The sequence below is a fragment of the Parasteatoda tepidariorum genome, chromosome 2 (genome assembly GCF_982258835.1).
Source record: "Parasteatoda tepidariorum strain Cologne lab strain chromosome 2, Ptep-v5.0, whole genome shotgun sequence".
Classification (NCBI taxonomy): Eukaryota; Metazoa; Arthropoda; class Arachnida; order Araneae; family Theridiidae; genus Parasteatoda; species Parasteatoda tepidariorum.
This window is the reverse complement of record NC_141756.1, coordinates 20,607,422-20,626,954: the sequence shown is the minus strand read 5'-3', so window position 1 is coordinate 20,626,954 and position 19,533 is coordinate 20,607,422. Positions and strand designations below refer to the sequence as shown.

The 19,533-nt window shown below is 29.2% G+C and overlaps 1 protein-coding gene across 4 annotated transcripts in view; it reads left to right on the top strand.

The window, feature by feature from the left end:
• LOC107451927 (DNA repair and recombination protein RAD54B) overlaps nt 1-18,162 on the top strand; it is a 36,745-nt gene extending 18,583 nt beyond the window's left edge. The window contains exons 11-22 of one of the 4 annotated variants that reach the window (XM_043043142.3): nt 1,861-1,941; nt 2,013-2,159; nt 2,240-2,351; nt 4,370-4,549; nt 5,375-5,571; nt 6,927-7,082; nt 9,346-9,472; nt 10,326-10,498; nt 12,658-12,771; nt 14,064-14,192; nt 14,275-14,343; nt 17,950-18,162. In XM_043043142.3, the coding sequence (XP_042899076.2) occupies nt 1,861-1,941; nt 2,013-2,159; nt 2,240-2,351; nt 4,370-4,549; nt 5,375-5,571; nt 6,927-7,082; nt 9,346-9,472; nt 10,326-10,498; nt 12,658-12,771; nt 14,064-14,192; nt 14,275-14,343; nt 17,950-18,036 (1,572 nt within the window). In that variant the 3' untranslated portion in view covers nt 18,037-18,162. Of the gene's footprint in view, nt 1-1,860; nt 1,942-2,012; nt 2,160-2,239; nt 2,352-4,369; nt 4,550-5,374; nt 5,572-6,908; nt 7,083-9,345; nt 9,473-10,325; nt 10,499-12,657; nt 12,772-14,063; nt 14,193-14,274; nt 14,344-17,903 lie in introns of all 4 variants that reach the window. The other 3 variants (XM_071177228.2, XM_071177227.2, XM_043043145.3) reach the window with 3 other exon arrangements.
• The last annotated feature ends 1,371 nt before the right edge of the window (nt 18,163-19,533 follow it).

Here is a 19,533-nt window from a genome sequence, read left to right as displayed (position 1 = left end):
AACTGCTTTCGCAGTTCATTTCGGATTGCTTCGCAATCCAATGCTCGCTTTGCTCGCTCATTGGATACGTTCTTAACGTCTAGCTTTTGTATACTTTTTTGAATACTGAAGTTCCGAAAACTTTTCACTGTAGAAAATTCTAAACCTGTACATTTCAATATTAATTTGAAATTGCAAGCAGTTCACATATTTTTCTTAATCACACTATTCTAAATTTTAGTTGTTGAGAAAAGTAACTGTTGTAAGTTTTGTTTCAAAGTCTTTCCCACCAGAGGGCTAAAGCCATGTGTTGTAAAACAATATGAAATAGTAGTCTGCCACTGAACGCTGGATGTAAAGCATCGGCTTTGATGAAGATAATTTTGTATTTTTAATTCTCTGAAGTGCGCCACCCTAATAATATAGAATTTGTAAAATAAATGTATATATTTTTGATTGTTGATTGTTGATGTTTGATTTTGTGTTTTCATCAGTGTTCAGAAGCAGAACAACTATAAGTTTTTTATTTTATCACAAAAATATAAAATGTATAAAAAACAAAGAAAAGAGTAAGAAAATGAGTATAGTCATAGAAAAAGTTAAAATTATAATATAGTATTTGTCAGTTAAAATAAAACTTTCTGTTTAAGTCATTTCTAACAATTCAAATTTCTGCGAGGCAATTTTAAAGTATAAATTAAGGTAGTATTGTTAAGTTGAAACACAATATTTTTAGTTTTGATGTCAACCCAATTCATTTTTTCACAAAAACGATTGTTTCCATTGTTAAATTCAATGTCAAGAATTCAAATTTTTCTGAGGCAACTCTTAACCTCTAAATATTATTTTTTTAAGTACACATTTCTGAATGTCAGTATTCAACCACAAAACAACTTAAAGTCCTCAAATTTAGCATGAAGTTGTAAAATGTAATGAAAGAGGGTCATAGCAATAATGAACGTAGAAGTAAAGTTAGTACTGTAAAATTAAAACAATATTTTTAATCAATGAGCCAAGTTCTTCAAGAAGCAGTTGTAGAAGTAGGTTGTTTATTTAAAACTTTTTGTAGAATTTCTTTAAAAACACAATTGTTAATTTGGGCATTTGGCGATACAACACTTATAGAATTGAAGGATTTGTTACGTCAAGCGCTCAGGTATCATAATTTTGATCTAGTTGCGCTTCTATGCCATTTTGATTTATTAAGTTAACTTTCAAAAAATTCTATGGCTGGCAACAGCATTTTTATTTTTCAAGTTGTTTATTTTTATTTCTTTTAGAATTCGTTATTCTTTTAGCGAAATGTTTTTTAACCTAACAGAATTCTTTGCCGACTGTTTTCTCTATGAATGAAGAAAATAAAGTAAATATTTAAGTGTCGTGAAAAGAATCTTATTTAGTTGTACAAAGTACTTCAGCCAAAATTTGGGAGCCACGTTGGAGAATTATATATATTAGATCAGAAACACATCATTAAAAGGCAGAATGCTTTGATGTTTTCAAAACGTAAACAAAACAAAGCAAACGTTGCCACCGGCGGAAAAGAAATACAGCCAAAATTTGGGAGCCACGTAAGAGAATTATATATAATAGATTTTATTAATAGCTGTCTGCTTTTAATAATATTTTTGTGCTCTTTAACGTTGTCTACCTTAGTTTGTATTTTAGCACAAAGGTCGCCCACTTGTGTATCTACTGTACAACATGCAGTTTCAAAAGCTTCAACCATTACTTTGATTGTCATTTCAAATTTACCCTGTTATCTCAGTTTGTATGTTTCTGGTGTGAATAATTAATTTTGATTTTATTAGGCTTTAATGTAACTTTAGAAGTAAAATAATAATATTTCATTTATAATATAACTGAAATTATCACCCATAGAATTGGAAAAAAGAATTTCACAAATGGCTTGGTGAATCTAGACTCTCAATATTTATTATTGATAAGAAGCACACAGTGAAGGTAACGGATTAATAAAATTTTTATTTTATAATTTATCAGTGGATGGAATATGACGCGTTTCATTTTTTTAGGAATATGTAAAATTTCCAAAAGACATTTTAATTATTTCCTATGAAATGTTTCTGCGATCAGCTGAGCTGTTATCATCTGTTTCTTTTGATCTTGTTATTTGTGATGAAGGTCACAGAATAAAAAATCTAAACATTAAGATTTCTAACGTGAGTAACTTATTATTCAGTTCTTCTCTGCTACTATTTTTTGATTTTGAATGTAGTTTAATTTGTGTGTCTACCTTCAGGTTGTAAATTGCTTATCTACTACAAAAAGGATTTTGCTGACAGGCACACCAATTCAAAACGATTTGGCTGAATTTTTCTCAATAGTTGACTTTGTGAATCCTGGAGCTTTTGGTATGAGTAGTCTTATTATGTCTCTTAAATTCATGACTTAGTGCTTTCTCACCGAATTTTATTCATTAAAGAAAGTGTTTAAACATATTATTTCAGAAGAATGTATCATCCTTTATACATCTATCATACTTTAAAATTTCTTTGGTATTTATGAAACTGAAACGAAGTTTAATGGATTTGAATTTCCTCCCTACCCAAGCAAATTGCAAATTCCACACAAACTGCTTGTATCAAACAGTCTTGGCGATCATTTTACCCGGTTGATTTATCAGGTTTATTTGGTTTTCAGAACACAGGGCACTTGAGATCTCAGAAGCTCTATCTAGAAAGAGGTGCTAGTTCATGGGTTTATCATATAAAGGGATCTAGCGCAGAATTATGAAATTTTGTTACTGCCAAATGGCTGGTAATAGCATTTTTAATTGCGGAATTTTTTGAAAATGCGTGACCGCTATTTTAAAAACTAAAAATTCTAAAGTATTAAATAAACTATTGATATTATTAATGTAAAGTATTTGACAGAGTATGGATAAAATGTTTCCTGACTTCTTTATGTATGTTTATGTAAAATGTTATGTGACTTATTATAAAGGCTGAGAGGATTATAGGATATTTAGGGAGCTCAAGGCCGGGCCTTGAGCCCCCCTAGATGTTACAATATTGTTTTATGTGTAATTGCAAAAATTGAAATAAATACAAGCACAAATTTACTACTATATCATGATTTACTTATGTTATAAAAAGCTTAAAAGCATTTATTTTGTAAATAAACGACATGTAAATTTGGTTTAAAGTTATGAGCAGCAGTTTAAAAAGTATACACCATGGTTTACTTATAATGAACATTCTCTTTGTAGCGCAAATTTAATATTGAAGCGACACTTGCAAACATCTAGTTGCACAGTCATTATATTGACAACTTTAAAAAACTGAAAGCTAGCTAGATATCCATAATGGATTTGCTCTTTAGAATAAATTTGAAATTCCAAATAAAGATTATCCACTTTTACTTTACAGTGTTGTGCTAAAAATATTTAAACCAGAACACTAGCCACTGCACCGTGGGCAAGAAAGGAAAATTAAAAATTATCAAAGTTTCCTTATTTTTATTTTATTTTCACTTTTATGTTTTTTTTCTCTCAATTCACTGACAAATTCTATATATTTTTATTTTTTCTTTCTTACAAATCAATTTATAATATATAGGGACTTGCAGGTTTATAAATTATTCATTAACTAAAATAAAGCATGAAACTGCTCTAGAAAATTAAAAAATATTCCATTTCCATTCCTATTTATCAACCACTCTACCTAGAAACAACTATATGGAAATTAAAATACATAATCTTAGTTTAAAAACAGAAATGTTATATAGTCTTAATCTAGCAAAATTAATTTCATACATAGCAAAGTTAACTTTGAATTAATATTACAAGTAGATTATACTAAAACTTTTTCTTCATATAAAAAAGTTAAAGTTGTAATCTGAAAATTAGTAATAAGTTCATTAAAATTCCCGAACCTTGTTTCACCACACTGATACGACCAGAAGGTCATACCAGTGCATTCCAGCCGAAATTACGCAACTGAATTTTAAAGTCAAATGCGAAATTACAAATCAGTCAAATATGAATAACAATATTGCTAGAATAAATATGTGCATTTATTATTATTATTTTGCTCTATTAACATTATAGCAATTTATACTGTTTGTATTAAGTTCTACCCTTAATTTTCTTGTTGAAAAGAAAAAAAAGCCAAAATTTTGATTGAAGTATCTGTGAAAATATATAACAAATTTTATTGTGTTTTTTTATATTTATAAACACCTGGAATTTTGTATTCCAGGTGTTTATAAATGTTAAAAACACCTTTTTTCTCAAAAACTTTCTTCTATCCATGTAATTACAAAGCATAAATTTAACTTTGAACTGCACACATCAATCCAACTGTGTGACAGAATAAAAATTATAAGCATTCACATTTTTATAGTTTTTAAATTTAAACTGTTTCTCAAGGTACTTTCAAAAACTTCAGAATCTCTTTTGAGCGACCTATTCTTCAATCCAGAAATCAGAATTGTCCACCTGAGGAGAAGGAAATTGGAGAAGAAAAAAGTGAAGAATTAAATGAAATTATCAGAACCTTCATGCTTCGCAGAACTCAAGAAGTTATAAATCGTTTCTTACCTCCCAAATGTAAGTCCCCCTGTTTTAAGAGTCATATGGTTAAATGTTTATTATTTTTCACGAAATTAATGATCAATAACTTTTGCTTAGTAACTTTTAAGACATTAGTGTATTCTTTAATTAAATTTTTTTCTCTGCAAGCTTATATAACTATATGTTATTTTTTAATTCCTTATTTTTACTTTTTTTATTTTCAAACCATTTTTCCATTGGACAACATTGAAAAAATGTGTGTGCAGAGTTGGAATAGTACAGATGGGAGAGAAAAAATGTGTTTTAAGTGTCAAAAAAGGAAAAATTTGTTTCAACATCAGAGAATTGACAAGTCATCGTTAGTCTTCCTCATAGCTTTAACTTTGATTTTAATTTGTATTTCCTTTTAAACTAACATTAAATGAGTAAGCAAGTACCAGTTTGCTCAATTTTTCAAAAAATTCCATTTGGTTGTTTTGTTAATATTAAAGTAGAAAATAGTTAAAATGTAAAGAGAGCTTGGTACCATCATCAATGCAAGCTTACTGTTAACGAAAAATGTAAAACTGAGTACTTCAATGCCTTTGTATTTCTCTCCATTCTTTGTGTTTGTACTGATGATACTCTTTTGTCCCTCTGCCTTTTAATTTTTTTATTTGTGCTTTGAGCATTTATTTTTAGATTATCTCCCAGTCATATTTAAGGATAACTTTGCTTTATTTGGATATTTTATGACTTCATTTAAAATTTTATGTTATTTACTTAATGATTTTTCTATAAAAATTATTTTTAAGATGTATTTTATGCTCAATTTCATTCACTCTTTTAGTTTTACTAAAACAATATTAATTTTTGTTTCAGCCGAAGCAGTTATATTTTGTCGTCCCTCTGAATTTCAAACAAGCCTTTATAAATCCCTGTTAGGCTCAAGATTTATTGAAAGAATTTTCTCCTCTTCAGGATCTGTTGATTCTTCTCTACAATTAGTTTACATATCAATGCTTAGAAAACTATGTAATCATCCTCATTTGTTGTACAGAGGAAATTCTGAAGAAGAGGTTAGGTTTTAATTTCTTTTTAAGTGAAAACCAATGTATTTAATACTTTCATTATTAGACGAATTGCTAATGATTCGTTTGGTCAGAAAGCATGTTGATCAAATTCATTAATTTTTACTGTATATGGGGGTGAAATAGTTTTATCAGAAACGCTGTAATGTCAAAAATATTTTTTTTAATTGTTGGAGGATACTCACATCCTTTAGAATAAATTTTGTTGAATTGCTCTATTAAATGAATTGCTTAAAAGCATAAAATGTTTTTGCTTTCATAGAATTTTTCAATATGTATTTAATTATTATCTCTATTTTATTATCTAAAGCACTAATGTATAAGTATGTAGGTAGATTGAAAAAAGGTGATACAAACTGAGCTATAAGTTGGACTGAAAGAAGTTAAAAGTGAGAAGTTCACATCAAAAAACAAACGTTTTATATTTTTGTTTTAACTATTTATCATTTTACCCAAGTTGAATGAAAGTTTAGAGTTATATTTTAGTATTAATAATGTTTCATGATTGCTAGGGGAGAAAGATGTGTTTTATCAACTGAGATCGGCCATCGATTTCTTGTTTTCATTTTCTTACTCTGTTCTTTAGTTTTCATTCATTTTACAAGTTTATGTAAGAATAAAGAATATGTAATTTCCCCAAATACCGAAGTTTATAATTTTGTATGTATAAAATCATAATGTACATAAATTGAATGATATGTTTATTAAGCAAAGGATTTTATATGAATGTTGAATACTTTTTTAATTCCAATTTTTAAAGAATATTATCATGCATACAAGGCTAAACTAAAATACACAAGTATTCAATGGGAATGTGAAGCAAGCCTAGATTGTGTAAGTAGGTGAAGCACCCCCTAGTTTACAGATGTACTATATCATTGACAGAAACATTTAAGTATATGCTCTAGCTCATCATCATGTTAAATTCTTAATAGTATGCTGTTGTTTTTTTTGCACATTACTAATGTATCACAGTAATTAAAATTATATTTAGCAAATGCGTTGCAAAATTTCATGAATGAAATCATAATTTGCATTAAGCAAATTCTTCTAATAACAATATGATTATAAGTTTGTTTGTTTTTTAACCTCCCAAATTTTCATGTTTATGAAAAGTTTTGTGATATTTTACCTGTTTAGCACTGCTTTATTTTTAAATAACACAAGAAGAAATGTTTTTTTTTTCAAATACCAGAAAGAAAAAAAAACTGAGAAGTTATCCAGAACTTAACACTGAGATGATTAAAACTAGCTCAGGCATCTGAATATTAAAAAATTTCTACTGTTTGTTTAAAATAAAATTATATTTTTCTGTATCAATATAGATTTTATTTTTTGTTCAGAATATGAATATTGGATGTCTTCAGTCTGCATTTCCTGTTAATTATCAACCAACACCATCTGATTCTGGGAAAATGAAAGTGTTAGAAAAGATGCTTTTGGCATTATTTTCATCTCATAAAAAGGAAAAAGTGGTCATTGTATCTGCATTTACCATGGTATGAATTAGTCTAACATTTAATTTTGTTAAATGTGAAATTTGGTTTGCAATATTTTTCAATTTTTAATCATCTATGTTATAGGAATTAGTTTTTAATTTATATTAAGTTGCAATTACTTTTACTAAAAAACATCTACTTATAACTTATTTTTTGCATAGTTTGGAAAATAAAAATATAATTATAATATATTTGAATATCCAGAACTATTTGTGCTAGGGTTCTGAAATTCAGACAGCTGGTAAAGGATGGTATATTAGCTTCTGATCCCAAAAATTTCGATTAAATCTTTTAGCACAGGGAATCAATTACATCTTTTAGCAGAGACATTTAAAAACTGATTTTTTCTTATTGGTTTAGCATTAGTCATCATATTAAATTATTGGCGATGTTTAATATTTTATTAATATTTTCAAGATACCTGTGTTGTTTGTCAACCTGTGAGCTTTATTTAAAAAATAAAAGTTTATTGCACGTTCATTAATATTTAATTGTGTTATATTCATTTCGTTTGATAAGTTTAAGGATGAACATGGATTCCTAAGGTTTCCTGAAACCACATGTTTTTATAACTGACGTTGAACAGCCAACCCAATTATGAGTTTAAGACTACTTCAAATCCGTAGCCTTGTAATTTTGAACCCAATCCAAAAGACAAGAGAACTTCTGGATAAAGTATTGGGAGAAATTTACCTTCAGGGAGGACTTTTTGAAGGAACTGACCCGCATTTGCATTATATGGTAAGAAAAACCTTCCACAATTAGCCTTACAGCAAGGAGACTCTAACCCAGGATCTGTCTACCACTGAGATTTTACATCAGCTTTGGTCTGTACGAGCCCCTGAGCCACCCCAGCTCAAAACCACATGTTTGTATTGTTTATAGTTACATGTTTCTCTAAAACTAAATAGTTTAAAATCTACAATAATTAAAACAAAGCAAGGTATTGTCTAATAGGCAAAACTAATTGAGAAAGGCTATGTATCATTTCGAGGAGCCGTAAAAATTGCCATACTATACTGAATGCAATGATGCTCAAATAATTTGGGTACTAAGTACTGGCATTAATTCTCTTGGTTTTTGGCATTGTTTTAATGAATATAAAATCTACTAATAACGGTACCAAGGTATATACTATAGGTGCTAGCTTTGTTCATAAAGGAATAAGTATCAAAGAAAATTGTTTGACTGTGGTAAATTTTAACTATCATTAGTTGGTCGCAAGCAGTCGCAGTAAACCAAATGGAGGCAGCTTATCTTTATTTCGATGGAATGAACTTCTTAAAATGTGCATTGATCTGAAAATTATCTGATAAGGTAAAGCCACCAGGACGGGCTAAAATGAATGAAAACAAATTTTTCATTATTTTAGTATGTCTTTCAGCAAGCATGCACAAAAGTATGCTTGAACAGTGTTGATCAACACCAATTTATTATTTGCATTTTTTTCATTTCGTACAAAGAACCAGTATGCAGAGGTATCCAGACTAATAAAAATACGATTCTCTTTAAGGTTTATAATATTTTTTTAATAATAAAGTAAACCTTGTATTGTAGTTATATAATTCCAATTGCATCAAATTTATTTTTTTTAAATTTAATCTCTTAATTTTGACTTATATTTGCTTAAAATTATAATGTAGTTTTATGGAAACTATATTTATGCTTAAAATTACTTTATTATTGTTTTTAAGAAACAGCAAACTTAGAATGTGAATATTTGGTTACAAATATCTCATAATATTCGCTAAAGTTTGAACAATGGTATCATTAAAAGGAAAACAATTATTTTTACTCATTTATGTTTATTTAACATGATACATCAACATTTTTATTCTTGCATTTAATTATGTGTCTCAATCTATACAGTTTCACCTAAATATCTTACTTGCTTTCTCGAAAATTTGAACAATAATATATGTTTCATTGTTTCAGAGTCTTTGATAACTTATGGCTTGAATTGTTCAAATTCTATTACAAAAAATTTAAATGATAATATGGTTCAGTATGATTTTTCTAACTTAAATTTTAAAATGACGTAATTTTTATATGAAATAATTTTTAAATCATTTAACATTCTTTATCCAGTTATTGGCATTCAAGGTTAGTCTTAAATAAAACTAATATTTGTGACAAATATAAAGTTATTTTGGTTCTTTAATTATCATTTATATTTAATTCACAAATGAAAAATGCTTGTTTTATATAACCTGTAATGTAAAACATGGTATTTAGACTTAACTGTTTTATTTCTTTATTTTAGACTCTGAATTTAATTGAAAATCTCTGTAAAGAAAAAGGTTACTTTATTCTGAGGCTTGATGGATCCACTGCATCAGCATCTCGGCAGGATATAGTCGACATTTTCAATCGTTCCTACACAAAATATAGTAATATTTTTTTAGATTATTTAAATATTTTGCTTAAATTTTAAATTCAATACTTGTTGATTCTGTTTATTTTGCTAGTTTAGATCATAAATTTTCATGGATCATTTTAATCAAAGTAGACTCATGAATTGAATTAACTAAATATATTATCCTATTGCTGGGCCCATGCTTAGGATTTCAAATTATTAGCCAGTAAATTAGCCAAATATCAAAAGTATTCGCCAATTTTCAAAAGTTTTCACTAAATGCAAATCTTTACAATTTTTAATGATTTTTTCCCCAGAGAAAACTATTTTACGGTAGTTTGTTACAGGCTTAAATTATTTGAACCCAATTCTAATTGGCTATGTAGCACATCTACCGAAAACTACTGTAATCGAATAAAAAATAATTATTTGTTTAGAAAAATTCATTTTGACGTAATTTTGAGGATCGAGTTAAACATAAATTTTTCTTTCCAGTAGAAAAATTCATTCTCCAATGCTTTTGCATAAACAAAATTTTATTCACCAAATTTATTTTATCGCATTTAGCGAGATGGCAAATACTTAGAGCAGGTTTTTCTATTGGAATTACTGTATTTTAACAAAATTAAAATAACTTTGATGCTTTCTAAAAATAATTTTTGTAATTTAATTAAAATACTAATTTATAGTATATAATTAGAGAGTAGGAGTATATAATTAGAGAGTTACGTTCACAGTGAAATGTTAAACTTTTATCATAGATGTAATTTAAATTCCAACATTTAATGTGGACCATAATAAGCTTAATTTAACTTAGTTTATGTTACTTTAAGTTTTATTTTTATATATTTTTCATCCCACTTAAATTTTCAAATACTGTTTTTCAGACATATTTTTACTCAGCAGTAAAGCCGGAGGAGTGGGTTTGAATCTGATTGGAGCCTCTCGAATAATTTTGTATGATGTTGATTGGAATCCGGCTAATGACCTCCAGGCAATGGCACGTATCTGGAGAGATGGACAGAAGAATTTTGTATACGTGTACAGATTATTAACAACGGTATAAAGTTTTATACTTTTTTCGAAAGAGTGTTTTTAATAAAACATTTCATTTATAAATATATTATGTATACTGCTTGAAGTTAGATTTAGTAATTTTGTTTCTTGTGGATTTTTGTGCCTAAAAAATCTTTCAGGGAATTTGACTAAATGAACACTTTAGCTTGGAAAACCTTCATATCATTGCAATGTTGTCTAATTAAATACTATTTGTTATTTTATTAAGATTTATTTTTTATTATTATAAGTTGTTTTGTAATTGTGGCTATGATTAATTTATAATTTAAAATACAACTTTGTAACTTTGCAAAAATGGAGTTTACAATTTCTGTTTTTTTTTTTTTTTTTTTTTTTAGAAATTAATACTTAATATGTTCATCATTAATATTTACAGATCAAAATAGGCTGTTGTTTATAAACATATAATATGTATACTTATTAATGTTAAGCCATTTTTATATGCAAAATAGTAAAATTCATCCTCGCGCAAAATGGTTTCAAATTTCTTGAAACAGAAAATTGAAACTCAGAAGGGTAAAAAAAATTAAACGTGCAGCAATAGACATTTTTGGTCAAGAATTAATGTCTGGAATTTAAACAAGTTGGGTGTATTATATTTAAATAAAAATAATTAATTATGATGTATACTAAAATTGTTTATAAGATTATTATTATTTATTATGTAAATTGGCAGAAAAAACGCACATTAATAAAATCACATTATATGTGTAAATTAGTGAATAGCCTCCTGTTAAATTTTTATTAATTATTAACTTGATGATAGATTTAATTATCATAGATCTGGAAATTAAAAAAAAAATCATGAAACTGGAAAGTAAAAAAAAAAACATTGATTAACAAATGTTCCATACATTTAAAAATAAGATTCCGTGTTCTGTTAAAATTTGTAATTAGGTTCTATACTTCTGTAATAAATTGAAAATAAAATTTCATAATTTAAATAAGGATAAATTAGTATGTGGCCCATTTCCTCAATTCAACACTTCTGCAATTCTGAGTTCAATTCTTTTTACATGTTATAATAAATAAATAATAAATTTTCTTGAAATGATAAATTTAAATATGTAAGATTTATATTGAATTTAATTTAGATAAAAGAATGACCTCTTATTTCCCTCTTTTTTAAAATATTGAAATTATGAAATTGAGTTTTTTCTTCTTTTTTTAAGAATTCAAAGATACTGAAAATTCTTAAAACCGCAAATCCAGTAAGGTAAATAAGAAATGTTAAATATTTATATATTTCCTGGATGGTCCCTCAGATTCAAACTTTTCACTTTTTGAATTGCAATTAAATATTATCTTTATTAAATCAAACAATTAAAAGAGAGATTAACATTCTAAAGTGATGAAGTTCACACGAAGTTGACTACCCTGAATCCACATAAAAAGTCTAACTAGTGAACTGTCCCAAAGTTTAAGATTTGTGGTACTGATCTATAAATAGAATAGTTCACTACTATCATGAGCTTTCCAGCAACATTAACAATGAGAAGAGCAGCTGGCGTGCTGGTCGTAATTAGATATGAAATCAGGAGTCAGCACATAAAAAAGCGTGGAAGGAAAACATTTAGCAATTTCAATTGTCTTCAGAATAGGTGAGATTCAAGTAATTTTTGACCCGATTCTGAAAAGTGGGAGATAGAGCCAAAAATTGGGTTTGTTGTTAAGTATTTAATTATACTTCTACCTTTATTTTTACTTTTGGAATCCTTTTCTTTATCATTTGAATCCTCGTTTTTTAACCTTTTTTGAATACTTAAGCATTTATATAATGATATTCTTAAATTTGTTTCTTTAAAGTATTCGTTTAATTCTTTTTCATCTAATGATATTAAAAGAAAAATAATTTAACGACAAAAATAAAAAATATTGAGGTTTTTCTCAAACCTTGGTTATTTACCTACAGTGCTTATTGTATGTACTGATTCATGACCTTAAAAGAAAATTGAATTTTATTATTATTCCTTAATAAATAAATGCTTTCACTTGTGCTTAGTATAAATGCTCATAAGTGAAATAAAACTACAAAACTTTTCAAAAAGCAAAAAACAAAATTCTACAAAATTTTTTAACTTGATGTTGTTGACTCTAAATATTAATTTTATAACTTAATTGTTTATTTATTTTAATAAACAGGGAACCATTGAAGAAAAGATATATCAAAGACAGCTTTCAAAGCAATGCCTTAGTGGGTCTGTTCTCAATCCTAATCTAATGGAAAAATTGAAATTTTCACAAGAAGAATTGAAGGTAATAATCATTAAAAATAAAATTTAATTTATTTATAGAATAGGATTTTACGAATTCAACTTTGAAGCGTATTCACATTGCTTTGAGATTGAACTGGTTAAAATCAAGGAGAAAAGAAGCTTTTTTGCATAGTCACTCAGTTGTCCCTGTTATCAAAGAGCAAGGACAGGCATTACCAGGAAACTTAATTCTGTCTCCCATGCAATGCTCAATAGCTGATAGTTCGGGTACAGGGGGTACTGAGTTCGATCCTTGAAGTTAACTAAAGAACCAGCATGCCTATGCAGCAAGGTGCACATTAAATCTGTCATGGCTGAAAGTCCTTCTATTGGTTGTGATGTGGAAATTTGGAGAGAGAGGCACCAGCTTAGGCAGTGTCCACATCATTTAACCAGGGTCAATATTATGTAGCATTCCTGCCATGGCCGTTGAAAGATAGAGCCTTAAAAACAGGGATACTCTAAAAAAGTTTTGGGTAAATGTGCAGTAAAAAGTTCTTTCGTGATCAAAGCTGTCTTTGGGGATGATTGTTTATCAGAATGGCAAGTCAAAGTTGTGAAACAAGGCATTTTTTTTAATGTTGTAAAGAGATCAACTATAAAGCATTTTGCACTGGAAGGCCATGATTGACTTCGACCAACAAAAACTGTCACATACATGATTAAGCTTTTGAAATAGAACAGTAGTTTAAGTATTCATTTAGTGCACCATCAAACGAAGGGTTTTATCATGTCAGACCTTCTATATGGAATGATTAGAAACTTCCATGATAATGTACCTTGCCATTCCATCTTGTATTGACTTTCTGGCCTATTCAACATTGATAACGATAACCCAACATTCCTTAGGTTCTGACGTGCTTCTCCTAAAATTCTTTTTTTCTTCATGGGCTTAAAAATACCATTAAAGGTTTCGTGATTTCGCAGCAATTGACAAAGTTAAAAAGAAGAAGAATTAATTAATTGCCAAATTGTATGTTTTTGATAAATTTGGAATAACTATGGAAAGTAAAACATGACCTTCCAAAGAAGTAAATAAGCCAACTAAACGTTTATTTATTACTCATATAGAATTCCTTGTTGTCATGTAGGGTAAAGAATTTTTTTCTTTCGAAATATCCATGTATAGCTGAACTAGGACAGTATGTTATTGGGGGGGGGGAATTTAATGTGTAGGTAAAAAAATGGTTAACAGAAATATTCTGATAAAAATTGTTTAGACTAATGAAGTTCTACATTATCTTGTTTTTATGAAACTCAGTAAATTATAGTATGAACATAATATTTTTACAGGATTTGTTTTCGGTTCATTGTGACACTATGTGTTTGACTCATGATCTGATAAACTGCCAGTGTTTAAATTTCTCTAGAGAAAGGAAAACTAGCGATGATAATGAAATTACTAAGATAAAGAAAAATAAGGTACCATTTTTTAAAGATTGTTTTTAAAATGAATATTGTGTGTAGTACTTCTAAAATTTAATGTTTTGTTAAATTTGTTTAGAATATTGGAATGGAAGAACTTATGAATTGGCATCATATATGTGGTCCTATCTCCCAAGAAAATACAAGTGTAAGTATGACAGTAGTTAACTCTCCTCATAATGTTATAAAGCATTATGCCTCAAGCTTCCTAGATAAGCTATGTATATTATGCCTATAATAGTCTATCCTTCCAATGTATCCTAACTGTTTGTGGGATTACAGCGAGGGAAGCTCTGGACTGTTATGCAAAAAAAAAGTGCAAAGGTTCTCCAGGGAGCCATGGTAGCTCAGGGGATAGAGCGCTCATCTCCAATGAGGTGGTTGAAATAACAGTTCTGGCTGTTCAATACGATATCTGCACCCAGCTTGTACTGATCACAATGCAGAAGTAAAATATTCTCTGTAGTAGACGAATAATTAGTTGGAGACTCCTTGCCATCGGGCTAACCATGAAGTTTTTGTGGTTTTCCTCACCGCATAACGCAATTGGGAGTTAGTTCTATCAAATAACAAAGGTAAATCTCTCCCAATACATGATTTAGGAGTTCCCTTGTTTTCTGAATTGGGTTCAAAATTACAAGGCTATGGAGTTGAAGATTGGTAGTCGTAAATACAAAAATTAAGTCAGCTGTTCAACGACAGTTATAAAATAAAGGTTCTCAAGCCCCTGAGAGATCTTTCTCTCACTATGTAAAACTTTTGTTTAAAAATTTTACCCATTTTTTCCCCTCTATCTCTTTGAATATTGACAAAAATAATGTTAGTTCATAAATTTGCTGCACATAAAATAATCTTCTTAGTTATTTTTAAATCACTTTTATTTATTTTACATCGTTTTCATATTTTTCACAATCCCATGACCACTGTTTAAATACCTTGTTACTTTTCCATCCATTTCTTTTAAGGTTGTATAAATGTAATTTTATTTCTTTCTCTTCTTCAGAATGGTTGTTGGTTTTTCACCCATTTTTAACGTATTATAACTTTTGTTAAAATATAGCCACAATTTGTTTTAAAAATGTGATGGTAAAAGTTTACCATGAGAATATTTCGTTTGGCATCAGTTGTATCATTTTTGGTGACTTTATCACATCTGTCGGCGTAATGGAAAAGTACCAAAGCAGCTTTTAGTTTTAAGCTTTGGAATGATAGTTAAGTTTTGGAATTTTAATTAAAATAAAAAAACTTCATAAGACAGGATGGTTAATAAATATTTAAGGTAAATACCTCTAAATTATTAGAAGTAATTTGTCAGTTAGTTTTTCCCTTTCTGTACAGCTCTCCTTTAAGGAATATTTCTTTTAATTAGGAATTGAGATATATCGGGTTGAGTAAAAAGTTTTCTGCCAAAAAAAAAAAAAACAATCCTGTAAAATGATAAATACATAGAAAATCAGCAAAGCTAATGAGGATAGTAATCTCCATTCAAATCAACAATAGTTTGCCAACGTTTTGGCAACTTTTCAAGCCCTTCTGTGAAGAACTGGGGGTTGCGCGAGTCCAGAAAGCGATCAACCTCGTCATTTGAACGGAAGATTGTGCCTTCAAGATGCAGCTGCAGATGTGAAAACAGATAGTAATCCGAAGGCGACATGTCTGGTTTGTATGGTGGATGTTGCATCAATTCCCACTCCAGCGTGTAGAGGGTCCAGCCGGTCATTGCACTGACATGTGACCGAGCGTTATCTTGATGAAAGAGAGAACCACCTTCCTTCTGAACTCGTTTTTTCGTTTTTCGCGAATGGCATCGCTGTCTTTGATTAGCATATTGCTGTATATTGTACTGTTCATAGCCTGCCCTCTTTTCAGGTACTCCTTGTAGATAATTCCACACCAGATACAGATAAGGACCTTCTTGTTAGTTAGCGTTCGTCTTGCAACCGAACCTGCTAATTCCCCGGGTGCTGACCACCCTCCTTTATGGCTAGTGTTGTTGTAGTGTACCCATTTTTCATCACAGGTCACAATTCTGTCTAGAATGTTCTCTTTTCTTTGATCTCTGAGCAGAACCAAGCAGACCGCTTTTCTTTTGCTCTTGTCTTCAGCAGTCAATTCCTGAGGCACCCAGCAGTTAAACTTAAATGTTAGATTTATGCGTTTGAGGGCATTTACTATTGTTTTTTGGCAAACGTAAAGCTCTAACGCAATGGTTCGTGTTGAAACATTTCTGTCTTGATTAATAATTTGCTTTAATTGGTCACAATCAACCTCAATAGGGCGGCCAGAACGTGGTTAATCTTCAATGTTGAAATTCCCACTATTAAACTTTCGAAACCAAACTTTTACTGTATCATAAGAAACAGTATTGAAACCTAAACTTTCACACATTTTCTTGTGGCATTCAGTTACACTGAGTTTATTTCGGAACTCATAGTACATAATCGTTCTGATCTGCTTACGTGATAGCTCCATTTTAAACACTCTTTTGGTGCACAAGATGATAAAGTTTTGACAAACAAATTACACAGTTGTGTAGTTCCAACTTTCAGCTTTAAAATGCAAAAGCCCGTTTCAGAAAAGGTTAACTACCATGGGAATGGCTGCTGCTGGCACGGAGGCATCTCCCCTTGGCGGAAAACTTTTTACTCAACCCGTTATTTCACTTGTCAGCTATTCTTTGTAATTTTCCATAATTATGATTATTCCATAATCATATTGCAAATTTTATTAGTTGAAAACATTATTTACAATTTACATAAATTTATTTGGAAAGGTCCGGGTAGTGTTTCTTGATAGAAAGGTTTCAAAAAAGAGAACTGTAACTACTGGTTAATAACAAATTTTACTAATTTTGTAAATGCTGTTACAACTTTTAATATTTCATGCTGATGATAGCTAAAGATCTCTGTATCTTATTTCTAAATTAAGGATCTCATCATATGAGTTTTCCGTCTAATATAATATGCAGAAAAAAAAAGAGAAACTTTATTTGACCGTTTGTTGTTGAACATTTCTGTAATGAATTTAGGATATAGTGAATCCCCTTCTGAATTCCCATTTAACTAATGTTGTATTATACACTTATAGTACACAGCTTAAAAAAAGTGACTCATTTATAGCAGACTCTAATTTTATTTCTTAATTCTTTATTTTTTTTATTCCTCAAACTTCAAATTTGTAGGAGTTGTGATTGCATATGAAGATATTTCTTTACATTATGCCAAATTTTGCTTTTACATGCTCTTTCCTCTTAAACGAAGGTGAAAAAGTTTTTAAGCACCACATCCTTCATCTTACCTCCCCTCTCATATTGTAGCAGGTGCAGAAATTTCAACATTTATCAGCATTAAAGGTTCTTAATTTTTTTTCCTGGAGAAAATGAGGACTAAAAAGCTAATCCTGATTCCTTATTAATTGTTGACACGAAAATTGGTAAACTCTACTTAAAATCGAACTCAATCAAAAAGTACTAATTTCTCCCATAGAATGTAAAAACTAATTGGTTAAATTTATTTTAAATATTTGATTTGTTATATATTTAATCTTCTAATAAATTATAAACAATTTAAGTACTATATTGTAATCACTATTGTCATATGTTAAAAATTAATTTTTCAAAGAATTTTGATATAGTGAATTTATTGCTAGGCCTGCAGACAGTTCACTATAACAGGGTTTAACTGCATATATTTTTTTAATGTTATATAGAGACACACGAACATGCTAATAACAAAGTATATAAAATTCTCTGCAGGACTTCTTATTGGCTGCAGGCGGAACTGACATAACATTTGTATTCAAGAATGAAGTCAATTTCTCTTCTCACTCCATCATACCGTGAACAACTCCCATCCTCTGTATTTAAAAAAACAATGAACATTTGCAATTAGATAACAATGAATTTTTGTAAAAGCAAAATCAACATATTTATTTGTAAATAATAAAGTAATTTATTCTAGTCAGCAAATTCCTTATTTACTTTTAAAAAAATGTAGTGCGTTTGATACAAGTGGATTTATTATTTTATTTATTACTATCAGAGGCCATTATTATTAAAGCTTAAAAATAATCCTTTTTACAGTCAGACCTCGATAAAAGGTCATCCACATATAAGGTCACTTTTCCAAAGTTCCGGTTCACTGAATAGGAATTCTTTGTTACAGATTATCGAATATATGATCAAGTTTTAAAAATCGTTATCGCTTATAAGGTCATTTTTATCTGAGGCGAGCTCTTTTTTCTAACAAAAGTCTATTTAACCTTCTTACAAGGCAATTGCCTCTCTCGAGTTCTAGGAAAATGTTGTAGCCAACGAACAAGCTACAACACAAACTGGTAAAAATAATGATAAATGTTCATGAGAACGGGAGTTCGAATCAAGCTGGCCAAAGACTTCCCTTGAAGTAAATGGTGACTGGTGCACATTAAATCTGTCAGATCACTAAGTCCCCCATGTTCCCATAACAAGTTATACCTCTTGGGGTACTGAATCGGAGATTGATCGTCTTCTGGTTCAGGTCAAAATTACGATCTGCGGCTGAATGAATGGGTCCCCCCTATAAACAGGTGTAACGCATGGGTGTGGCAGAAGTCGAATTCTTCGCCATAGATGACATCACTGAAGAACAAGAGCAATTGCACCCCTTGCCTTAATGGCTTACAACAACAACAATGGATAATTTTACATATGTACATATAAGTATCTACTAAAATAATGTAACTAAAATAATTTAGATGAAAAATACTTTTAAAATCATAAATAAACCACATATATGAAAATGACATTTCGCAAAAAGAGTAAATACAATTGATAAATTTATTTTATCCTTTGAAAAGAAAGTTACACAGATTATGAATGACATAAATTATTGTATTCATCTAGGACTTTGGATAAGAATTTAGGTGTTCATGTCCCTTTTCCTTCATTCAAAGTGTTTTACATTTATTATGTTGTAGCATCAAAAGTAATAATGGTTTAAATAATTTCTTTGCAATTTTTTTTTCAAAATAAAATGACTAAATTTTAGTCACTATAGTGTGGAAATTCTAATGGACTTAAAAATTACATTGTCATAATAAAATAGAAAACGAGGGTCTATGCATTAGTTGCTATAATGGGGGTCATACTAAAGAGTGTAGACTGCATTTGGTTGTGCAACCTTAAATGCAATAAAATGTTGTAAAATTTTAAAAAGAAAACGAAACTATATACAACAAAAATGTTTTTCTTTTATTAAACATTCATATAAATTAAATAGATGTTATAATACCTTACTTAACTATTATCATGCAGGCATGAATAAGACAATAAACATTTATGTATTATTTTTTTAAAACC